The following is a 23,747-nucleotide window of genomic DNA, read 5'->3' on the forward strand; positions in this document are numbered from 1 at the left end:
TTCTGGAAATGACAATGTGGAAGAGATGCTATCTTAGTCACAGAGAGGGATAGGAAAACCTATAATCATAATATTAGACACAAACTGACAATGCAGCCTATTTTTTCAGAATGTTTAACAAACATTGTATTGAAATTGAAAAAAAAATAAAAAGAAGAAATTAGCTGGAACAGAGAAAAATAACATTTATGGTCAAAACGATAAACTTTCCAAAAGTGAAAATGCAACATAGAATCCTTATTAGCTAGAGGCTAAATATCAGTCTTTTGTGCTCACAATCTTCATTGTAATGTAATTTTAATGTATCTGAGATGTCTGTCCCTTTGGGGAAGTGCATGAAGGAAGGAGGGGGAATGTTTCAAAAGTAACCTCCAGATATGTATCTGGATTTTACTGTCAGAGAGATATAACTGCTAAAAAATTATGGACTTTATGCATCATTTAGGCCTTGGCTGATACTTCACCACCAGAAAATATACCTTCAATCATTTGTCTGACTTTGGGTAATATTTTGAGGTACTTGAAATGTGTTTATTAAAATCTTATGGTTTCTTTTCATTCTGCAGGTGTCACCAGACACCTGCAGAATGAAATATAAAAAATGTTTTTTATATTTTTCATAATTAATTGGTACTAAAACTTGCAGTCATTTATTGAAAAAAGGCTGAATCTCTCAGAAAGATTGGGATTTTCATCCTGTCAATAGTTTTGATTATGAAAAGAGGCAGAGACACAGGTTTTGTTTGATGTTAAGACCTGTACTGGAGGTGTCAGAGGTTTTCTTCCCTGTGCTGCTCCTACAGACAAAGTAAATGAAATGCAATATCAAAAAGTTGGGTCAGCTATGAAAACAACAAAAAAAAAGATTTGTTATTAAAATCAGGACTTCTACTGCACACATACACAGTCATTCAAGTATTTAAAAAAAAAAATATTCAGAACTTTGTATGAAAATAAGTAACAGCAGATTTTCCCTTATGAGGAGAACAGATTATGTATGTTCTGAACCTCTCAAGGACTTTTCCCCTTTTTCTGAGTAGACAGGTAGGTGGCAATTCTACAGTAGTGTATAGAGCTTTTAATAGAGGAAGGCTGTAGTTCCTTTGAGATTTCCAGAGTTTTATAGGTTTTAGACATTTTTTCACAATATACTCTTTTCAACTTCCACACAAACTCTAGCATTTGACTAAGTACTTTGTAATCAGGTTGATTGTACTTCTTTAAAAGAGATTTTGGAAAATAGATGAGCAATCTATATTCAAAATCTAAGTGATGAAGAGGAGATATTGCAAATTCCTTTAGTATTTTATTACTTTTATTGCACTCAGAAAATTCATAAAACAGCCTGCAGTAATATAAATTTAGGGTCTAACAACCAGACTTCTGTTTGTTCAAGTTAACAACCAGAATTTTCTTTCAATACAGATTACTTCAGACTATGATTATCTTCAATCTAATGATTCTTATTTTAATACAATTCAGTTTTTAAAAGTTTTTACTGGTTTTTCCAGATTTCTTGTCTTTATTGGAGTGCAGTCATAAAAATTTTAGAATTTGATTCCTTATAGAAGACCAATCAACACACAGTAAATGCTGTTTCACTAATGAGAAGTTGTGTTGTTGATGAACAGAGTAGCATTTGGTTCCAGCCTGTACAGGCTGGAATTTTACATGTGCATGAAAACCAGTAGTACACTTACAGTTCTGATACTTTAGTTTTCAATGACCTTTCAAACATAAACAGGCCATGGTGTGGCACATTCATTGCTAATTCTCCTAATACATTTCAATTCACATAATCCAAATTACATTATTTGAATATGTTCATACTTTTTAATAACCATCTTTTTATGATCCTTCATAATAGCAGAGGCATTTCTATAAGGTGTCTCTAGCTTTCCAATTTTTCCTTTTTGTTGAATTGTTGTATATTGTCCACTATTCTACTAAATTATGCAAAAGAAAGAAACCCCTCCAAACATTTAAACCATAATCTTTTAATGAAGTCAAACCTATTATTAAGTTTTTTTACTGCCCCAGATTCCTCCTCCATGAAGTGGCTGGCTGAATTTCTTTGTTATATTCTCCACTTGCATTTCAGGTGTTCTGACTTCTGCTCTCAGACAATTCCTTTAAAGTCACTTCTGAATCTGTGCCCGCACTGTTTATTCCTTTCTCTCCCCTTTTCAAGACAGACTGTAAGCTTTTGCTTTGTAAAGGTTTTCTCTCACTTTCAGCATTTCCTCTACAGGGACAAAAATTCTACTCCTCTTCCTGAGGCAGACTCCTGCCAAGCAGTTGGAAGCATCATGTAAGTTGTGTGTGTTGAGCTCGGTCATGTCTCAAAAGATACATTTTGAAACAGTTCTCTTTCAATATTTTTGATGTGTTTGTACTGTCTAGAAGTAGAAAAAAACCATGGCTGCTTTAGAAGTCTACACAGATACTTGAAAAAGTGTCAAAGAAAAAAAAATGTAGCTCATTTACAAAACATGCTTCAGTCAGGGACATATGTCTTCAGTTTTACTGCTTAGTAACATTGGAATAATGAGCATGAATAATTTTAAATGAGCCAACCCTCTCAGCTCACCATGGGCTCCCTTCAAAGCTATGAGTAAAATTATTCTAACCCTGAAGCCCCTGATTTATTGAGTCGAAATAGTATTTTTTTATTTGTATAAAGGTTTTATCCATGTGATGTGAATATTCAAAGATATTTGTATTCCTGCAGATCATCTGTTTGTTCTTGCTCAAGCCATATTACTGATACACTTAATTGTGTTGAACTCTACTTCCTCAAAAGGTATGCAGCAGCAGGAATATCCTGGGGCTATTCCAGGATAGCTTCACATGAAGAAAGCTGTCTCTATACCATGCTGAAGAGATATTCCCTTGTTGTCTAGGTCTCTGATGTTTTAAGGAAAGAGGCAGAGTTTTCTTATATGTATCTGGGTCAGTAACTACACTTGTTTTCCCCAATGAGATTTGGTTTTCCAGTCACTTTACCTCCTAGCACACACTATATTAAAGGCTGCTCTTTTCTTTGAGCAGCAATAGCCTCAGTACTGAGGCCTCTTTATTGCCCTAAGAGGCAAAAAGAAGATGGAAGTAATCATGGGCTGATCAAACCACGATATAACATGACTCAACAGATGCCAACTCAAGTCTTTAAGCCTGAAAGTAATTATTCTATCTGTAAGGGGGGACAAAGAAGATAAGAACAGTAAATCCATGATAAAAAGATTTGCAAGAGGGACCTTAACAAAGAAAGAAAATATATCAGGTAATGCATTAGACCAAAGAATTCAGATAGGACAAAATGCTCTTTCAAACTGGAATTTCACAGAATTTTTCATTTTTATCAGTATACACAAAATTCTTTCTTCAGCAAGACAAGTATAAACATACCATACACAGGTAGCACCTGTGGACATTACATGGCCATCAGACCAGGAAGAAGTCATTAATGTATTTGGAACACAATTTCAGGAACTTTTGTTGTTGACAGGGTTCTTCATATTGCCATGGACAAGTCTGGGAATTCAGCTTGGAAAGTTAACACCTTGGGAAGGGACAGTGTCTGTAGCTGCACTTATGATAGCTGTTGGCTTTATCAGTGGTTCCTAATATTCAATGATCTTTGCCTCTGCTGCCATTGGGCTCTGACTGTCATTGCTGATGTGTCAGAGGTCCCATGATACACTGAAAACAAGAAACTGAAGAAAGCAAGAGATAAGTTTTATTTTTGCTCCTTAATTTTTCCAGCCTTGCTTTCCCTTTCCACTCCCCAGTTCAGTGCTCTGGCAGCACTGGCATCTCTCTGGCAGAATTCTGCCATCTCCTTCTGGGTGCTGCTGCCTTCCCCAAAACACATCCACCTGCCACAGTAGCCACTACTCTCTTTTTCTCCTCTTACATTTATTCTGAGTCTAATTTACGCTGTTAGACTAACGAAATATTTAAGATCATCTTTTCATACAGAGCCCTTCACGAGGTTCTGGTGATTTATCTTGTGAAGCTACACAAGCCACCAATAAATAAGAATAATGAGAATTTCTTAAAGTTGCTTTATAGGTAAGTTTTTTTCCAATATTATTTTCTTAAGGGATAGTAACCTTCCTTGATTTCTGTAATAGCCTTCCTGTGAAGGCTACAAGAAAGATTGTAGTTAAAAATGAAATGTCTGCTGCTCATTTTGTGAGAGGAAGCCTGGAGGCATGGTATCTCCAGAAGGTGTGACTGTGGATGGCTGCCTCCCCATGAAGAAAACCCACACATGCACTTCAGTTTATTGCAATACCTCTCCTGACCATCCTCCCCAGCTGCCCCAAAGCAAAAAAGTCCAAGATTCCAACCTTTTATTTCAGAAAAGCTCTACCACCACACATTTACCAGTGCCCAGTAACAAGACCACATTGGTTACAATGGTTTCTCCTCAGTCATTACGTCCATGCAAAGAAAGGAGAAACCAGCCTATCACCTAGATAACATCCTGAATCAAGCACCCTGAAGGATCAAGCACCATATCATCTGTTTGTGCAGAGAAATGTATGCATGGAGACTGTGTATGTGTCTGTAGGTCACACAGTCATACCAAAACAGCCTTAATCTAAATTTTGTTTATTTAGTGAGGCAAGTTTTACTATTAGTTGTGATAGTTAATTTAAATTTTCATAAGTTACAATGTTTATGGAATAATTAAAATATGGTAAGTGTTTAATATAAGGGTCACTTTACTACAATCTAAATCAAAGTTACAATGAAAGAAAAAGATTAGTATTAGCTTAGAAGATATATGTATGATGTTGTAGCTGAAAATATGTATAGGAAACCCTCATCCCATTCTTACAGACAGGTAGGTAAACATATTTCTTTTCATGTATTCCTCTAGCAACAGTCTTGTACTTGAGACAGAAATCAGATATGGAGATTACTTTTATTTTGGTCTAGAAAAATGCCATAATGTCTCTACATATTCTATCCTCCTCTCTAATCTGATGTGCTTTTGAATTAAGCACAAAATGTATTTATACCTTTTTTAAAACATAAAAATGGGGGTTGGAAAGCAAAGGTTATAATGCTCTGAGGAGTGTAAGAAATCCAGAAGCAGAATTTCAGTAGTAATTCAGCAGAATAGGAAAAAGCCACAAAGTTCACTTTCATTTTATGCCACAAGTTCAAGTGTGATAGTGAGAGGTAGTAAGGAGATATTAATCCCAAGGTTTACCCCACATATATTGGAAATTATATACTCAACATCTTTTCTTATGTCTTATTAAGGGGTACCAGAAATGTACAGAAAATGTACCTGCTTACTGTTTAATGCAGCTGCTACCATAATCCCTTATATATCAGAATAAAAATTGCTTAGATTAAATCTATCCTTCAAAAACCCTTTGAATGATATAAACAGGAACATTATCAAAATTACACAGGTTTTTTTGTTTGTTTTTTAGGGCTTTTGCAGTTACTAATAGCTAAGGTACTAATGAAGCATCCATGTATACAGTACTGGTACCTCTATATGTATAATATATATGCCTATATTATACATATATGCCTATAATTTATATCATATGTATTGCAGTATTTTCTAGATTAGGATCTTAAAATTAAAGACAGATTTAAAACAGAAAACATTGCAACATCTCCCCTTGTAATTACAGTGTGAATTCTGATCATGTTTCATTGGGTTTTTTTCTGCCTCTGGACAAATCACAGATTTTTCTTGAGGTCAGCAGGGGTGAGAGCCAGGTTCTATTCAAAAAAGCTTTCTTAGAAGCATCCTGTGCTATTTTAATGAATTACTGTAACCTTGCAACAAAAAAACCTTGCAATTCATCTACCCCAGCACAATTTTTTTATTGTACACTATAACCAGGCTTGGACAGGAGAGACTGCAAGAATGCAGGTGGTTAAAGAAAGAGCTCCTGGTTTACATAATAATGGTAACAGTAATTAATACTTTAAAAAGAGCTAGATTAATTATAATTTGCCTGTATATAAATAATTTTTTTTTCATTGCTGCTATGGGAATAAAAATTTATGATAATTTTGTTGAAAGTGATGCAGATGACTGATTTCTGTTGCAGAGATTATAGCAGAGATCTGTCCTGCCAAACTTTCTGCATTCAGCACATCCATTTCTTTTGAGCAAGACACACTGAAGGACATCTATACTGATTAACCTGCAAGGACCAGAAACTGAGGTCAGTGATATAGATGCATTCATCCCCCTCAACCCTAACAATGCTCCCATCTATATGAAGTCCAAACTTATCTGGTTTGGAATTGATATTCCTCCCTCTCCCCAAAACCACATGTGTATATGGTATTTTTCTTAGAAGAATGTTTTTTTTTCACAGCTTCTGAGATGCTCTCCATTCATAACTCGGCCTTTTACTAGATTTTCTTAGAGGAAAAAATACTTCATGACCTAACCCACAGCACATTTTCACTTGCCTCAGGCAACTTTTCCATAAGCTTCCAGAGGAGGCAATATTGATACTGAAATTCCCCCATCTGATGCCATAGTAATTTAGAAAGTCAAAGAGGTGTTTTATTGGGAAGTCATGCATTTAGAAACCAGTGAATTTTCAGGGCTGGACTGTTGTAAATGCACAACAGAGACACAGAGACTTCTTTATTCCCCCCTGCCAGCAAACTAGTTAATTCTGAAAGTTGTGATGTAGGAAAATAAAATAACTGCCCTTAAAGTTCTGCTACCACTGGCTTTTTAATGCAAACCACACAAAAAGTCTATCAGGGGAAAGCATGTCAGCCTCATCAAATCAAAGGTTACAGCTAGCCACTCATTAAGCCCTGAATAGAGGATGCTCTTCTGAACTAAACTTATATTTGATCTTTGTTTCTTTGTTGATGCCATCAAGCAATCACTTTCTGAGGGTTTCCATAGTAACAAGTACAGCTTTTTTTTTTTTTTTTTTTTCATTTTACAGCTCTTTCATGCACCTAATACAGAGAAACAGTGAGATAATTGGCATGAAATGCTCTTATTGCTTTCCTGGTATAATTCAAGCAAAGCAGGGTAAAGTAAAACATGGTTTTCTATGAAACTGGACATTTATTTTCCCTCGTCTGTAAGAATATTAAAAAACTATAATTTACTTACATCTTTGGTTTCTGCGTTTGCTCTTGTACATAGTCATTGTGAAGAAATTCCACTTTCTAAGAAATAATTGCCTTGATCACAGACAAAAGAGATCGTGCTCCTGCTTTGCAGTGAGACAGTTGCTCACTGACAGAAGGTAACCAGCAATCTCTCGGAGAAAGGCAGGGTAATACCATTCTCCTAAAATCCAGGGGAGATGCTACTGGCTCTAACTATTTTCTCTATTACAAAGCTCAGAGACAAAACATATTTATTTTCATACTTTTTTTCAAATGTGTCTGATGCCAGCTAATAAAATCCAGAACACAGATAGAATCATGTAATCTGACAAAGTGGGGTAATATGCTATGCAATGGTCTGAAATCAAGATTCCTTGAGAAAGCCCTCACATAACCAAAATTGTATAAATGACCTCACAAACTAACAAAAAACTAACTTTCAATTGAGAGGTCTTAGAATTGTGCATATGAGGATGCTAAAATGTTTTGGGTTACATTTTCAAGTTTCAATTACATTTTTAAATTACTATTAGACCAGAATCAACACATGTTGATCAATTAAATCCTGACTGCAGGTTGGAGCTCATTCAGGAAATATATAAAATGAAATTAATTTTTTTTTCATTTCACTCTGTTTACTTCTGCATCACTTTTCAGTGATTTAATTTGGGGAAAGCTATTCAAATAACATTTTGCTGATGGCTCATTTTTGTAGCTACTTCAGTGCCCTCTTGTCTCTTGAATCACAAGGTCATGGGGATAAAGTGACAGCATTTTCTGATCATCCACATATAGGTATATCATCATTTCGAAGAATTCAGGTATCTTTCTAAAGGGAATAGGGGAAGGGGGAGGAAATTTTTGGCATGTTGGGGATATGGGAGTTAGTATTTCCCATGCTGGGTAGATGACAGTCAAGAAGATACTGGTGGCCATAATGGAGCTGAAATGAAGTAGAAATACCAGATCATTCTGCAATAAATCTGCATTTAATAAAATAGTGTGAAAAAGTTTTTTAAAGTTTTAAGAAATTCGTATTTTGAGCTGCTTGCCATCTTGATCCCAGATACCGCAAACACAGAAGTGTCAAAGGAAAAAAATAAGTAGAGTGACTGAAATGTCTTGAAAACTGGTAATAGTACCCTTGTTCCTGCCTAAAATGTGTATTTAGACAGCATCTCTCCTAACCACTCAAAGAAATAAAAAAAATAATATCTTTGGCTTACAGAAAGAATAATAACATCTGGTGTTCATGGATCATTCATATTTCAGTCAAAGAGAAATGATTTGGTAGCATTCATCTAAAACACTGACCTACAGATACTTTCATAATGAAAAACAATTAAAAGAAATTGAAAGAAATTTCCCTCTCAATCTTCCTACCCTAAATTTATATTTTTTTCGCCTCTCAGATATGTCAGATATACTTTTTTATATCTCCAGTGTAACCATGTTTAGCTTTGTGCACCATTTAACTCTCAGTTGTTCAGTAGTCACAAATCCTCATATCGACGCATCTCTAGTTACTGAAGTGAGATCTTTATATTGCTCTATTAACCTAATTTCCTCCTTCTGTCAAAATCTGACCACATACCTTTTCATTTGCTTTGGATTAGTATCAGCAAAGCTGAGGATAAAGTGTAGCCTGAAGAAAATGAAAGCAATGGGTAATTTTTTTAGATTTCTTTAGTATTTCGTCTACAGTTGTCTCAAAATACCACACTTGAGATTGCACAATATCTATTGCTGAGGTCAGCAGAAAGGTTGGAGACTGCAAAACAAATCAAAAGTGACAGTAAGGAAAAAAGCTAGGAAAATTGCTGAGTGTAGCAGCAGACAAAATATCTATACCATATAGAAAGACCCTGGAGGCCTTATATTCAAATAGCATTGTGTAGTTAATATCCATTGGAGTCAATACTTTTGCACCAATTTATATGAACAGAGGATAATTCCACAGTTGTCCTGCTCTATTTTCCATCTGAGTTCATTTGCAGCCAGATCAGATCTGTGATCTGACTTAGATTACAGAGATCTGTGGTCTCCCTTTAAATTTACTGCTTCATGTAGCAATCTTTTCTTCTGTTCTCTTCTTGCTTCTACCTGAAGGCTCTCAACCATATTATTCAGTTCAAATTTTCCTTATCTCATTGATTTGTCAAGATGTCTTCAATTTTTTTTCCTCAGCCAAAATTAGATTGTAACTAAAATCTCAGTTCTTTTCCTTGTCATTTTTTGCCCCAATTTTTAACCTGTATTTAACTTAGACATATGTTACTAATTCTCCATGTTGTATTATGTGCAGCCCCAACAACTACATGCATATTTATTCCATTGGTCTTTCATGCATTATTCCATTACAACGTGTATTTATATGGAAATAACTTGGCAATGGTATAATATAAAAAATTAAACAAAATGGAAAGTTAATGGGATAGGGATTAATTTATTTTAAATCAATGATCCCTGAAAGCACAGCCTTTATTGGTTTTTCTTTGCCTTAATTGGAACTCTGATTCTTCAGTGGAATGAAAGGCATTTGTTAAAAATAACATAAATATAATCTGTCTGGCGAATCACTGTATGTCTCTTCATGAAAAAAATATTGTAAATAACCCCAAACCTTTAATGCACTGGCTAGCTTTGAGTAGGCACAGCATCTTCCTGTTTTTCTGAATTAGTATTTTCTGTTAGGAGAGCTTAAAATTCACTTTCACAGTGTTAAAGCTTGAAAAGAGTCAGAATATGGCATATGGCTGGTTAAATGTAACCCGCTCAGTGAGGTGGGAAGAAATGAATGGAACACGTGAGCAATAAAAAAATCACCTGGTCACATTAAGCTCACTGCTTTTCTACAAGAACTTATCTTACATTATTGAAACAGTTTAAAATGCTATTTAAGCAGTATGTTGGAATGAATTTTGTCAGTAATTTTTGCTGGTGGTAGAAGAATTAATAATGTCCACATCTGCGCCTCCCATAACACCTCTTGCCTTTCTCTCCTCCCCACCCTGTAGGTCCCAATAAGGAGCTTTTCTTTGAATACTGCAAAAAAATTCTCAAACTCTCTTTTTTTAAGAAGAAGTAAAGAAACAAAATTTAGATATTTTTAAAATATAACTGCTGACATGAATTTCACATATTACTCATCAATAAGAACTTTGCCTGGGTGATATGCTCAATTTTAGTTTTAATGAGCAGATCTTGGGCAGAAAAGGAAGGTGGAGGAAGTTTAAAGTCTGTTCCTTCTTTCCTTGTTTAATTTAATGCAACCAAAGAGTCTTCTCCAATAATAACCTTTTATAGCTTCCACTACAGTTGTTTTTATAATGTCATCTAAGAAAATATTACATCTATGAATATGAATTAGTTTTTTCTTTGAATAAAGGATATGTGTAAACATCAATTTTTAACCTCCTCCAAGCAGTAACCCCTCCTTGATAAAATTATTGATGCATTAAAATCAAGTATGTGCACCTTTTACTGGTAAATATTTATACAGATACCTGACAATATTGCTCTTTAACATGTTGTAATTAGATAAATAAAATTCACTTTAGCAAGAAATGTCACTTAGCTAGTAAAGCATATTTATGATAAGATATTCTTTTTGTGATGTAATGAAGACAGAGCTTAAGATTTTTGCCAAACCAACCCTGCCTAACAGTGGTAAAATACTGCACAAACTGTGGCAAGTTAGATGAGAAAGAGTAAAATTTGCATATCTCATGCCTACAATAATAAATTAGGATCAAGGAGTTACAAAAATGTTTTTGAGGACGCAGCAAAGGTGTCTAGCATTCCTGAAACATGCCAGAAAAAAAGACCATTGACTGTGCCAGAAAAGGGAAAGTTTTATTAATGGGTTAGATTAAAAGGTTCAATTCTACTACCTAAACATTCATGTCTAGGGCTACTTTGATGATTTATGGCATCTGAGACATTCCCACAGTGCCAGAAAATATGGCACAACACCTCTGGGTAACCTACAACCTTCTGGAGCACCCTGTTGAAGCCAAGACCATCTTATGAGGCTCCAGGAAAATATCTAGGCAACTGAATCCTGCCCAAAGAGTTTATATTCAAACCTCTCTCTGATGACTGCCATTGTTGTCTAGCATTTTTGTATTTAGGGTCATTGTTTCTAAGTGTTCCCAACTTTAACTCTCAGGTCTTGGCCCTGCTACACAGTGATTGACTGCAGGAGGGATTATGTGGAGACAGAAATAATGTGTGATTGAATTTGTAAATAAGCTTAAAGAGGCCACTCTGTGTTAGTACATAATCACAGCTGTGTGTATTAAGAAATTGTCTGGATAAAAGAGAAAAATGTATCATAACATTTTCAAATCAGCAACCCATCTCTTTATTAAAGAAAAAATCCAGTTGAAAGTGTTTCATAAGTTTTACATTATTTCTGTTGGTTTTTACTCTGCCCAAGTGTTTGTATCCAGAACAATATACAGTTTGCAAGATTTCATGAAGACCTTGTGTATTCATCAAATGCTGCATTAAGGTAAAATTTGCTACATTCACAACATTTGCATCATCCAGTAATTTAGGAAAAAAAAATCAAAAGAATTTTTTTTTTCTGGAGGTGTTTGATTTTAAGAAAACTATTTGGCTGCTTCTCTTCTCTATTATCTTTTACGTTTTTGCTGACCTGCTTTACTTTTCTTCAGCACTATCAGCCAGTAATGACACTTCACCACAAAAGATTCTTTTTAGATAGCAGGAGAAAGCCCCTATGGTACTGCTCCAACTTTCACCATGGGTAATTTTTTCTTATTCAATGAAGCTTTTTCACTAGGATTTCATTTGTCTCATTGTTATAGAAGCATTTATCTTTAGTCTTTAAGGAATTCACCGTCAAGCTTCCCTCATTAGATTGTGCTCTTTTTATCGGATGTCACTATGAGAATCTAACAATATGATCACAGAGGTATTAAACAAAGTTTGACACCTTCTTTCTCAGGTAGGAGCCCAAAATGGCTGTTCCTCATGGCCCTTGCCCAGTTCCCAGCATGTTCTCATTCCTCCAACAAGAACACTAGAAATACATTTGGATATTTTTCTGTGACTAATAATTTCCCAAGGTTTAATGTGTCACTTCTTACAAATATAAGTTCGGAATCAACATGTGCTTGTCTAAAAATGAAATTTTTATCTATTATTAAAGAGAGGAACTTCAAAACATGAAAAAGGTTTAGAAGAAAAACTCCTAAATCAACCAAGTAGAGTTACTTTATAACTGTCCCTGAACACATGAAAATTGGAGGGAAAAAGAGCCACAAATAACCCATTTTCTCTGTCTCGATGTTAAAAGAGTCACGGACACACACTGTAACAACAGAGATTTAAATAAGTTCTTTAGAAACCCAGTTTGTTATTGGTAAGCATAAGAAGGCTTGTTAAAGGATTGAAAACAGGTTAGGCATCTCAGAGGAGCCTTCCTAGGAGATGGATAACATCTTGTAGTTTTTTCACAAGCCATATTTGTGATCACATATGCCCAAATTAAATATCAATTGTCATAAGATTCAGCACTGGTCAAGATTTGGTCCATATTAGTCCTTCAGCCTCCCTAATAGTAACAGAATATTTCAGGCAGGGAGAGACTGGAATATCATGGGCTACTTAACCCAGCAAGTTTTAAGCATGTTATGTCCTGAAACCTACTTTTAAGGAATCCTGAAAAATGAACCTCTGCTCTTAACACCGGAGCAGCTTTTTAAGCTGGGAATGAATGAGATGTCCAGTGGCTGAACCCAGCTCTGGTACTTTTGAGCTACAGACTTTGATCTGATAACTCAGGCACCTATAGGTACACATTTCAGAATTACACTGTGTCCTCAATTACATTTGAGTAACTTCCACTAATCCAGAGCAGCTGAACACATCTGTAGCCTGAACAATATGCTGTAAACTTGAACCTTCACTTTACAATTCAAAATGATCATTTTGCACCAATAGCTGCCCCACAGCACCAATTCCAAAGATTGGCAGGGGCTCTAGAGCTTGATACTTTCACAGCTTTAACCCCCTCTTTATTGTCCACACTGTCTTTTATAACCTTTAAATGAAACTTGACCAGTTCTATTACTTCCTCTATTCCAAAAGCAAGCAGTACAGTTATGAATGCAGATAGTTCTTCCTTTTCTCAAAACAAAAAATGAGCACAGTAAGTACAGGTCCCTTTAGACTGGTAGCGATAGCATAAAGCTTTCTGTTCCTTCATCTGAGGAATATTTAGCTGTTATTTTAAACCAGGTACAATAAGATATTCCTCTCTGAAATGTCTGAAAAAAATCAATTAAATTTCAGGCTCAGAGTTAGATATTCTATATGGTAGTTTCTACAGTAGAAAAAAACATCTTCCCTTCTGCTTTGGCATGTGGAAAAGGTGGACAATCAATCTCAGATGAATGGTATTCTAGCTCTTTTCATTTACTTTACACATTCCTTAGATCCAAGTGTATTCCTCCCATTTTAGATTAGTTTCTTTCCTAATCCATCTCAGATCTTGACAGATTTGTTCCTGGCCAGTTTCCTTTTGGTTTTGAGAAATTTTAATGTTTTGTTTTGTTTTTCCTAAGTCCAAGCTTCTTTTCACCTTAACTTTAATTTTATTTTATCCAGGTTATTATTATTTTGTCCATATTAACTATTCCTGACAAGTTTTAATTTATTCTTCTAAATGCTTTTCTTGCTATTTGGGCTGGGACTTTCATAATGTATTTGATCTTGCTGAGGTTTTACCATCCAGTAACAATACTTAGTTACTTTCACTCTAGTTCTAAACCTCTGTTTAACAATTGAGACAGTCTTAATAGGTGGTCTGTGTTTCACAGTTTCACAGATCATGGACTAAGCACCTTCTTTCCATTAAAAAGAGTTAGGTCTGTGTTCCAAATTTTTGTGCAAATATAAACCATTTCCACAAAACCATGATTTCCTTAGAATTTACATTATTATAGTAAAGAATGCAAATGATGTATAATGTATATAAATTATGCCAATTTTTTCTAATCATTAAACTATGTCTTGGCAATTCAATTTATGAGGATAATACTATTAAACATTTCTTGTACTTTTTTATAATACAGTAATCCTTTAAATGATCTTAATCTTTAATATATTGCACAACATGCCAAAGTTAGACTTCACAGAATTTCCTAAGTAGAGGACAAGCATAGCCCTGTAGATGGAACCATATTCATTAAATATCAAAATTCAGAAAAATATCTATTGGATATAAGAGAACAATTTTTTATCAATTATCAGTTGACAATCAACAATTTTAACAATTTAATTATGAGCACACTAAGAATTTAGGTAGGTCTTTGAAACAACCCTAATGTGTATAGAATTAATATTTCAAAACATTATACTTTTTGTTCTGTTGGCAATTCTTTAATTCTTGTGGAAAACTGTCAGAACTAAATGTTCTAACAGTTTTCTAACTAAATGTTAGAAAATTTTATTCCTTGTTGCTAATTCTGAAATAAGTCATTGGTGCCTCTAACAAGCACCACTTTCTATCATCTCAGAGCTGATAAATCTTCAAGATACTGCAAATGTAGAACAGTAGACAAATACCAGGTATGGGGCCAAAGCACTTGTACTGAATTTAAAAAAAATAGGCTTTTAACAGACTACCAAGTGCTTAATTGTGTATGAAGTGCTTAATTGTGGATTTAATACAAAACTTTCATAGATATAATTTCTAGAGAAGTAAAGTGCTGAATATTCGTTAGTTTTCATGAGAAATTTAAGAATGTTCTGACTATCAATCTTTCTTGATTCTGCTTAAGTTACAAAATCATTCCACCTCAATATAGAAAATTGTTTTGCACAGGAATTACACCCACAGTGTCGTTTTCTCCAAACAGATGATATCTGTTCCAATTTGATTGAAATGCCATGCAATGAAATGCTGCCCTGTTTTCCTTTTCACACTGGGTTTAGTTATCATTCTGATGAAACACTTCAGCATACTAAGTTCAATGGGACAGACTTCCAGGACAGTATCCACTCTTGCATAACCCAAGAACATTTCAAAAATACACCTCAAATTCATGTACTTTGACTCTGTTCAAGCATTAAGTACTTGAATATTTCAAAAAGGTTTTTTTCTAGCATAACAATTTGAAGAAACCATTTGCTGTCATCACCATTGCACTTTGACATCCTATTTTAAATTTTTTATATGTTTATTGAAACAGATTTAAGTCACATTCAAAATGAATTTTCAGTTCTTCAGTGCAGTGAATGTAGTCTCCTCTCTCTGTGTCCAAAACAGAACAGGGAGAGCTTGAGAAAATGCCTCCTGTGAATAAACAAAGCCCTTAAAATGTCAATTTAGGACTCACAATGCAAACTTATGATGTTTTATAGCACAGCCAATGAACAGTTGCTGCTTCAACCTTCCATTTCAGACTAATTTTTTTTTTACAACAATCAAGAGAAAGATGAAAATGTTCTGCTTTCTTTTCTCATTGTATGGCATCTTTCTCAGTGTGGGGGACTCAGGACAATTTTAGTCGTAATCAATCAGTACAATCGCTGGCTTGAGAGGACAAATAAGGCCTTTAAAAGAGATGAAAAGTAGAAGATTGATTTTCAGAGTGATGGAAAAAGATGTATTGTAGCAATTCACCACCAGAGCATGCTAAAGGATGCACTATTGGCACACATACAACAACATCCTTTGAACTATAGGGAATCACAAAACACCAGGATGATTCCAGCTTCACAACTACTCAAACATTTTGTTGTGGTTTTTTTTTCAGGGCTTGTGTGCCTGTGTCTGTGTGGGGTGCAATGTGGGGGAAGGGCTAAAAATTTAACATTGTTAAATTAAAATTGTTAATGCATGTGATTTAATGTCTTCATTAGATTGGTGTATAGAAGGGGGGGAGACATCTTTTCCATAGTCTAAAGGAGACTGCCTGTCTTTGGTGGGATTATGAACATTTTGAGTGTGCTGAATTCATAGATTCAGATTTTGGAATATGCCAACTATATGTCAACTTCTCTAAAAATTAAAACTGATTCAAATACATTTTCTGAGACAATTGAATCCTATATGGAAACAATTTTTTTTCCACTATGCTTTTAGCAATCCAAATTATTGGGTTTTGTTTTAAGCTCAAATCAAGGCTGGCATATAACACAGTAGTGCTATATAGCACTTAACATTTTTTCACTGAAATGCTTTAAATATGTTCATCTGTTTTTGGTAAGGATATCAAACATTTGAAACACATTTTACATAAAAAAAAAAAAATCTGGCTAATATCTACAATATCTACAAAATTTTACAGAAATTAAGAAAAAATCATGGTTTGTTGTAGAGAGCATCAGAATATGCCTTTGCATGATAAGGTACTGCCAGATGAAACACATTGTCTAGTAAGGAATGTTTCAAAATCATAAGAAGTGGAAATTGGAAAGACTACTACTTCTTACCTTGAGCTTTTACAACTAAATATGAAAACATATTTTGAATTAACTGCAAATGCACAAAGCTCTGTTCAATGCTCAAACCCAAAAAAACAGAATTGTGTTCTCAATGACCTGAAAACTAATTAAAAAGAGATGCCTATACAGTTGAGGAGAAAAAGAATGCTTTTATCAGTTTGTGGATTTAGCAGGAAAAATGCTTTCTCATCCAGGTAAAGAGTTAAGAAGTTAAGTGAAAATGTGAAGCTAAGGTATCCAGGATGTTTTATTAAACTGTACTCAATCATGGGCAATGAAAACTTTAGGGACAAGTTTTCTATTCCCTGTTCTACAGCACCTTGGAAAGATAAAACCATTTCTGATAGTATGAGAATAGCAGCTTCTATAGACAGTCTGTTCAGAGAAAACACCAAATTGGGAGATCTAGAGTAATTGTTGACAAATCTATCCCCAGATCACCATCATTCTTGAAATTTTTGGTTTTGGTTCAGCTGTGCCAGATGAAATATGCTGGTATTTTTAAATAAACTTTAACTTTACAGATAAGGAAAGAATGCCTTTGTATGCTTCAGCAAAATAAGAGAGGGATTTAGGAAAGGCGGTGTTACTACTCACCTTTAATCTCTAAACTGGAATTCCTGCTCACGTCTTAGAATATGAAAGGTGTAGTGGATTGTTTTGAAATCAATATTAATAGGATTCTGTTTAACTGGTGCTGCACTGAGCTTGTAGGCCCCTCCTGCCACTACTAAAAGAGTAAGGTGTCTTCAGAAACTTGCACCAGGTTAGTCATTAGTGTTGTCAACACTGACATCTAAACAATAAAAATTTTCCAAGCCCTTTCAAAGGACTCCTATTGTGCTCCCTCCTTCAGCACAATAATTTATAGAAAGGAGAATTACAATTAGAATACTTTAAAATGAGAACCTTTGCTCTAAATTATGACAGGAACATTAAACTTTGTGGGAGGCTAATTAATATCAGACAAAACATTAAGCCCCAGGACTTTTTGCACACCATAAAAAAATGCTGTCTAGTCCACATTTTACACTGAGTCCATATCTCTCATTTAAGGCCTCTTACACATTATTGTTTGGAACCAACCCCAACCAGTCCAGACTCAATTTACTTTACCAGTACCACGTAATTTTGAAATCTTTCAAATCCAACATCTGGACTATTCCTCAAAGAAAATTAAAGTGATGAGTCCAGATTATTATTTATTGTGGAAGGATACTATACTTATGGCCTAAATATTTTAAAATATGAGCTTTGAAGAGTAAACATCCTGCTGTACTTGGAATCAACTGCTACTAGAAGGAGAAAATGAGAATATTTTGATTTGATTTGCTGATGACATTGAACTTTGACCTGGTTGTATTTGGTGGTGGTTGATATTTTTGCTGTGGTTTTACTGGCTTCATCTGAGTGAAGGAAGGACATGGTAGTGTTAAATTTACAGTTGAACTTGATGATGTTAAAGGTCTTTTTCAAACTAAATTATTCTGTGATTCTATGGTTCTTTGACTAAATGGAGAATGGTGATGCTTTCATATTTTCTCAGGAAGCAAGAAGACTGATTAAACCTGACAAAGATTCATAGGTGTTTGCAAAAAGCAAAACAGAAAAATCAAGATCATGTCAAGCATATGATGAAATCTTATTCCAACAACCATATTGTTCCAACCTTAATGTAAAACACACACAATGAAAATTGTGATTGACATTTTCAGCAACTTTCAGTAAATGTAAAAATAAAACCATATGAAAAACTGAGGCAGGTTTAACTGATATAAAGTTATTGTGGAAAGCATTGCACTTTCTCTGAGCTGTACTGTGAAGAGAGTTTTCTCTTCTGAGAGTTTCATATGGCTTCTGCCAACACTACAGCTGAATATTTTCAACCGCAATCAAATTACACACCAGATTTGACTAAATGGGGAGAGAAAGTGTTGGAAATCAATACAGTGTGTGGAAGGGTCCAGTGTAGAAATATAGTCCTGAGAAGAGGTTTTTTGACAAATTTTCTAAATTATATACTCCCCCCAGTAGAATTGTGTCACAAACCTCGCAATGTTCTGACAGCAGCAGAACATGTAATGACGTTATTAAAGAGATTAAAATTTTTAAAGGGTCTAGCAAGACACAGATCTATTCAGCAGCTCTTATTCAGGATAATAAATGTTAGTGAAATACTTTTTCAAATGTTAATGGAAGTGTTGCTTCTGAGTGATACCAAATTAATAATGTTTAAAACACCTCACCTCAGGGAAGGGGAAATAGGATTATGTTTCATATAATTTATCATGCAGAAAACATACACTGAGGTTCAAGAATGCAGTATTTTTTATCACTGAGTTCAATATGAAGAAAATAATAAAATTCTTAGCTGTTGTAAATGAAAAGTTATTATACAACTTAGTTGCTTGGATTTATGGATGACTGAGTTTCATGCTTGGGAGTTTCTATGTTATGCAAAAATAAATCCAGAGAAATCATCAAGATTATTTTAATTTAAATTAACTGAACATTTGGCTCACAATTCTTAATTGTCCAATTCAGTGAACTTAATAACTAATCTTTCCAACAGAAGTAGGAATTTGATCTGTAAATGCTATCTCTGGCTGAACATACAGCTAATCATGCCATTTCAGGGCCCAATTTTCTCTCTTTTGGTGAGATCGAAGATGGAAGTAGTTTTGGAATTTTCAATGACCTCAATGTTTCTATGGATGACTGAAAGAGAATGTACTATTCTTTAGGCCTTCAGAAAATTGCTGAAAATTGATGTCTACATTTAAACAAAGAAGCTTTCAGGAGTTCACTTAGGAACTGCACCTAAAAAGTGATCTATCCTTAAACTGCCATCTAGGATCTGTGCTGAGATATTAGCATGTGTTAAGCAAAATAAAATACTTCAAAGGAAAGCAGAATTAACTTCTCTTAATGATAAATACATTTTTAAAAGTTCAATACACAATGCAGGCATATTTTCTTGCAATCTAAAGTTATAGATAATGAAAATAGTGACTTTAGTATTTGAAAATAAATCACATGTATTTAAACATCATTATCACAGCTTATTGTACACCAAGATTGCTCCATTCCACCAGAACAAAATTGTCATTGCATCTTAAAGGCTCACCTCACTAGAAGTCTTGGCAGCATTACCTATCAATCCAATTTAAGAATACAGCGATTTATAACAAATACATGAATTTGTCTACAAAAACACCATTAAAAATCAAAAAATTCCAACAAGCTGAACAGATAAAGTTCATATTTTCTAGTAAATGTTATGTAATTTAAAAAAATTGATAGTTTATTATTTATAAATTATCTTCTTTTTATAAGTTACTTGTAACATACAATTATCAGATCCAGATGCTACATAAAAATATACATACTTCTTCCAATCTCCAAGCTTCCCTTCCAAACCTGATTCTACACATCAGTAAGACCTATTCTGTAAAAAACTGGAAGACATAGGTAGCCTATAAAACTTATAAACCTAAGCCTGTAAAACCTATAAACTATCCTGTGTGTAAGTGATATGTACAGCTTAGACAAAGAAACCAGAAAAACATAAGTGGGATAGACCCATTTATTATAATCTGATCTTTGTGAATGAATGAACTAATTCCTTTATACAACTGGATGTAAAAATTCAAAATGTAATTCAATATTAATATGAAAAATGGGACTGCATTTGAAATGGAGACATGAGTTGCAAATTAAAACCCGGTCATGCCCAAGATGATAATGTTCTTCCCTTAAATTTTAAGTTCAGTACATTGACAGATTGCAGATCATTAGAGAGACTTATAACCAAAATATTCATAATTTTCTAACCAAATTAGCCATCAGCTGCACTCCAGTGAGCCTCAGAATCTGTAATATGAGGAATCTGTTCTCTGATCATGCTAACAGCAACCTAAGACACATCAACCAAAAGGAATGTAAGAATGAAAGGTGATTTTCCTTCAAAACGGCTTTTGACCCTTGCCTATTGTGTTTAACTTGATTTATAATGTCTTTTTACAGCTATGCCTCGTGGCCTGTTATGCAAAACCACCTAGGCATTTTCAACAATAAGTGCTCTGTAGCAGATTTTTTTTTTCCATGGTATTTGGCCCCTCTTCCCAGAGATAATATATTGTGTTTGTTCTTCTGCAAGTTGAGTCTGTTTTCAACTCTAACACAAAAGAAATTTCTTGCTTTGTTACATTAAGGTGTCATTTTTACTCACTACACCAATTTGCAAGAATGGGCAAGATAGTTGGGCCCATTTCTGTTCAGCAAGTGAATTTGTTTTTCCCAGTTTTTACGTGGAACTGTCATGCATATCTGTGCCTGTTTCCTCAGTGATTAAATTTCAATTTTCCTATATAATTTTCAAAATTCTCTTTTTTATTCTCCCCTTATTTATATTATCGAAGTAAAAATTGATACAAAAGGCTATTTTGTCTGTTTGCACATCAGAGAAAATTTGTCTTACATAACTCCAAGCACTTGTCTGGTAACTGCGCTGCAAATTTGATTTTTTTTCTTCTTTTTCTCTCAGTAATGTTGCAAATCTGTATCTTTTTGTACAAGCGTTATGTTTTGATCATTATGGTTTTCAATAACAAATTCCTAGTCCATCCTGTACTTTTAATGTTACTGATTGGTATTTCCTTATTGCTCCTTTGTTTTTTTGTAAGAATTTTGACTGGGAAACACTTTAATGTCACCAAATAAGTAAAACTTGAATTCCTTATCTTGCTTGCCTCCCACCTCATCAAAGAACCTCTTCTATTTTAAAGGAAAAGTCTCTATTTCCCCAAGAGCACACTTTAGCAGATCAAAATGTGACAAAACAGTTTGCTCTTGCAACCTGCCTGAACTGTGTGTATGCAAAAGAGGTCGTGGGGTTGCCTCAGTGATTTTTACACGAGTGATGGCACAGACCCAGCACAAAGATTTATAACACCAGGCAGAGGGGGTGCCCTTGAGTTATGGTACTTTTGTCAAAGGAAAAAGAATGATGAATCGTGTAAATCTCTGGAAATTCTGGTTCAGAGGACCAGTCTGGTCTCACAGTTTTGTCTCCAGTGCCATCTGCTGACCCGGGCTTCCATTGCAACTCCCCGAGGAAAAGGTTCCTCTCGAAGAGAATCCTGATGAGTTTGGTGCTTGATGTTACCTGAAATTTCTTTTCGAAGAAATTTGTTTCAGTTTTGTTCTTTGTGGGTATGTGGAGGTTTTCAGCAGAGCTACTTGTCAATTGCCATCAAACATTATGAACTGAGATGATTAGAAGACTCTGATTCTTACTGCTTTCAAACGAAGAAATGTGAAAATCTTAAAACTACCCCAGACACAGAACAATCAGGTTGTTTAATTTCAAATGAATATGAACTAATTATGCCCTGAAGTTGTAATTTGACATCGTAATTGTTTGATCTGCTGGTTTTTAGCTAAGATACTTGTCTCACTGAAAACCTTCTACATCCAAGAAAGATGGAGGCTTTTAATCCCACTGCAGTTGAAGTGATTTATTTTCTTAAGGTAGCACCTCGAAGAGGAAGAGCATGAAATGTAAATATTGAATTTTCCAGTGTGGAAAAATGGACAGCACTTAGTGGAAAAAGAATATCTGGCAAGCATAGGAAAAAAAACTAGCAAATATATTACTTTTGTTCAAACTCTAAGGCATCTCACCAGAAATTTATCACTGATCTGATTTTTATGTGTTTATTCGTGAAATTGGAAAAACCAATGTAAGATAAAGTCCTTAGATGTGTCTCTTCCTTTGACTCTCTTTCCACATTGTTGCATCCCTCCCCCTTTTCCTTTTGCTGTGTTCGTGTCACAGAAAAGTGAAGAAACTTTGCCATCTTGTGGTCAATGATAGTCTAACAAAAACAGACTGCAGATAATATAGTGTCACCATGTGGAGGGCTGCAAATTCAGTGAATTTAAGAAAAAAAAACCCAGAAGTCAACAAAATCGTTAAGTTTAAACAAAGTGCAATACACTTTTGCCAGTTTTTTTAGAGACTAAAATAATAGAAATGGCTCAGAGCAAGAAAAAATACAATAGTGTGATTTTTTTATTTTTTTTTATTCAGCTGACAAGCTCTGTCAACCAATGGAGACATAATTAGTATTTTCTTTTGAAAAATAACTGATGTTTTCTAAGCAATCCTTTGGTCAAGTTCACAACCTTTCATTAAAAGTTTAAACTTAGTTGAGCTCCAGAAACCTGTTTAGTATGCTATGGATCAGCAAAATACCTGTTTTTCATTTTGCCTGAAACCCCAAAAATGAAATGTTTAAAAGTTGCAGCTTCCAAGGGGAACACAGAAGATACAGGCAGCAGATTTTGCTTCCAGGTGCTTCTCACAAGATATGGTCAGGTTTTAATAGCCACCTCCCTGCCTTAGGAGTGGTCCCCAAGGAGTGAAAATGTCCAGATGATGATCTGGAAACTCGATGAAGCAGATCCTCTCTCTGCCTTTTCACTTATCACAGTGAACAGATAAAAAGGTCATATCTGTGCTGTGGTGATTTGTGTCTGCTAAAATGCTAGTCAAAATTATATGTCTAATTTATGGGAGCAGCCAGTCTTATATTCCCCTGTCCCTTCACAACAGAGACATAAATTCAGAGTCATGAGGCTTATACATAGTTCTTTTTTTTCTTGAAGAAGTTAAAGTTTTCTCCACTGCTTTGATCTTGTAATTTTTTTCTCTGAGGCTTGCAACAAATTAATTTGGGTTTTGCATACAAACTCATGCAGTTATTGTCACTGTTCTGTTAGGAAGGAAAAATTCCTTAAAAACTTTTTTTTTTTTTTTTTTAATTACAAGCTTCTTCAAATGAAGAAGCCCCTGAATATTGGTATTTGCTGGCAGTGATATGTAATTGAGAATTTCTGGATGTTGAAGACTTCTTAACAACCCATAGAGGGTACCTAAAAATGAAACCCACTTAGGAATTTTCTCTTGCATCAAAGGCTATCATGGAATAGCTCATGCCAATACAATTAAATATTTTTATACCAACACAAAGTAGCTGTAACCAGAGTAGCTATGAAAATGGTCCTTGACTAGAGATTTTTTCCAAAACATGCCTTTGTGTTGCCAGGTTAGTGATAAGCCTAAACCG

The 23,747-nt window shown here is 34.6% G+C and overlaps 1 protein-coding gene across 10 annotated transcripts in view; it reads right to left on the minus strand.

The window, feature by feature from the left end:
* The window catches only part of RALYL (RALY RNA binding protein like), a 362,753-nt gene that overhangs the window by 94,130 nt on the left and 244,876 nt on the right, over nucleotides 1-23,747 (minus strand). The window contains exon 1 of one of the 10 annotated variants that reach the window (XM_023920828.2): nucleotides 7,133-7,244. The exons of the other annotated variants lie outside the window; for them this stretch is intronic. Within the exon in view, the coding sequence (XP_023776596.1) occupies nucleotides 7,133-7,169 (37 nt within the window). The 5' untranslated portion in view covers nucleotides 7,170-7,244. Of the gene's footprint in view, nucleotides 1-7,132; nucleotides 7,245-23,747 lie in introns of those variants that run through there. 10 annotated transcript variants of the gene reach the window in all.

The sequence above is a fragment of the Cyanistes caeruleus genome, chromosome 1, assembly GCF_971803275.1.
Source record: "Cyanistes caeruleus chromosome 1, bCyaCae1.hap1.1, whole genome shotgun sequence".
In the NCBI taxonomy this organism is placed as follows: domain Eukaryota; kingdom Metazoa; phylum Chordata; class Aves; order Passeriformes; family Paridae; genus Cyanistes; species Cyanistes caeruleus.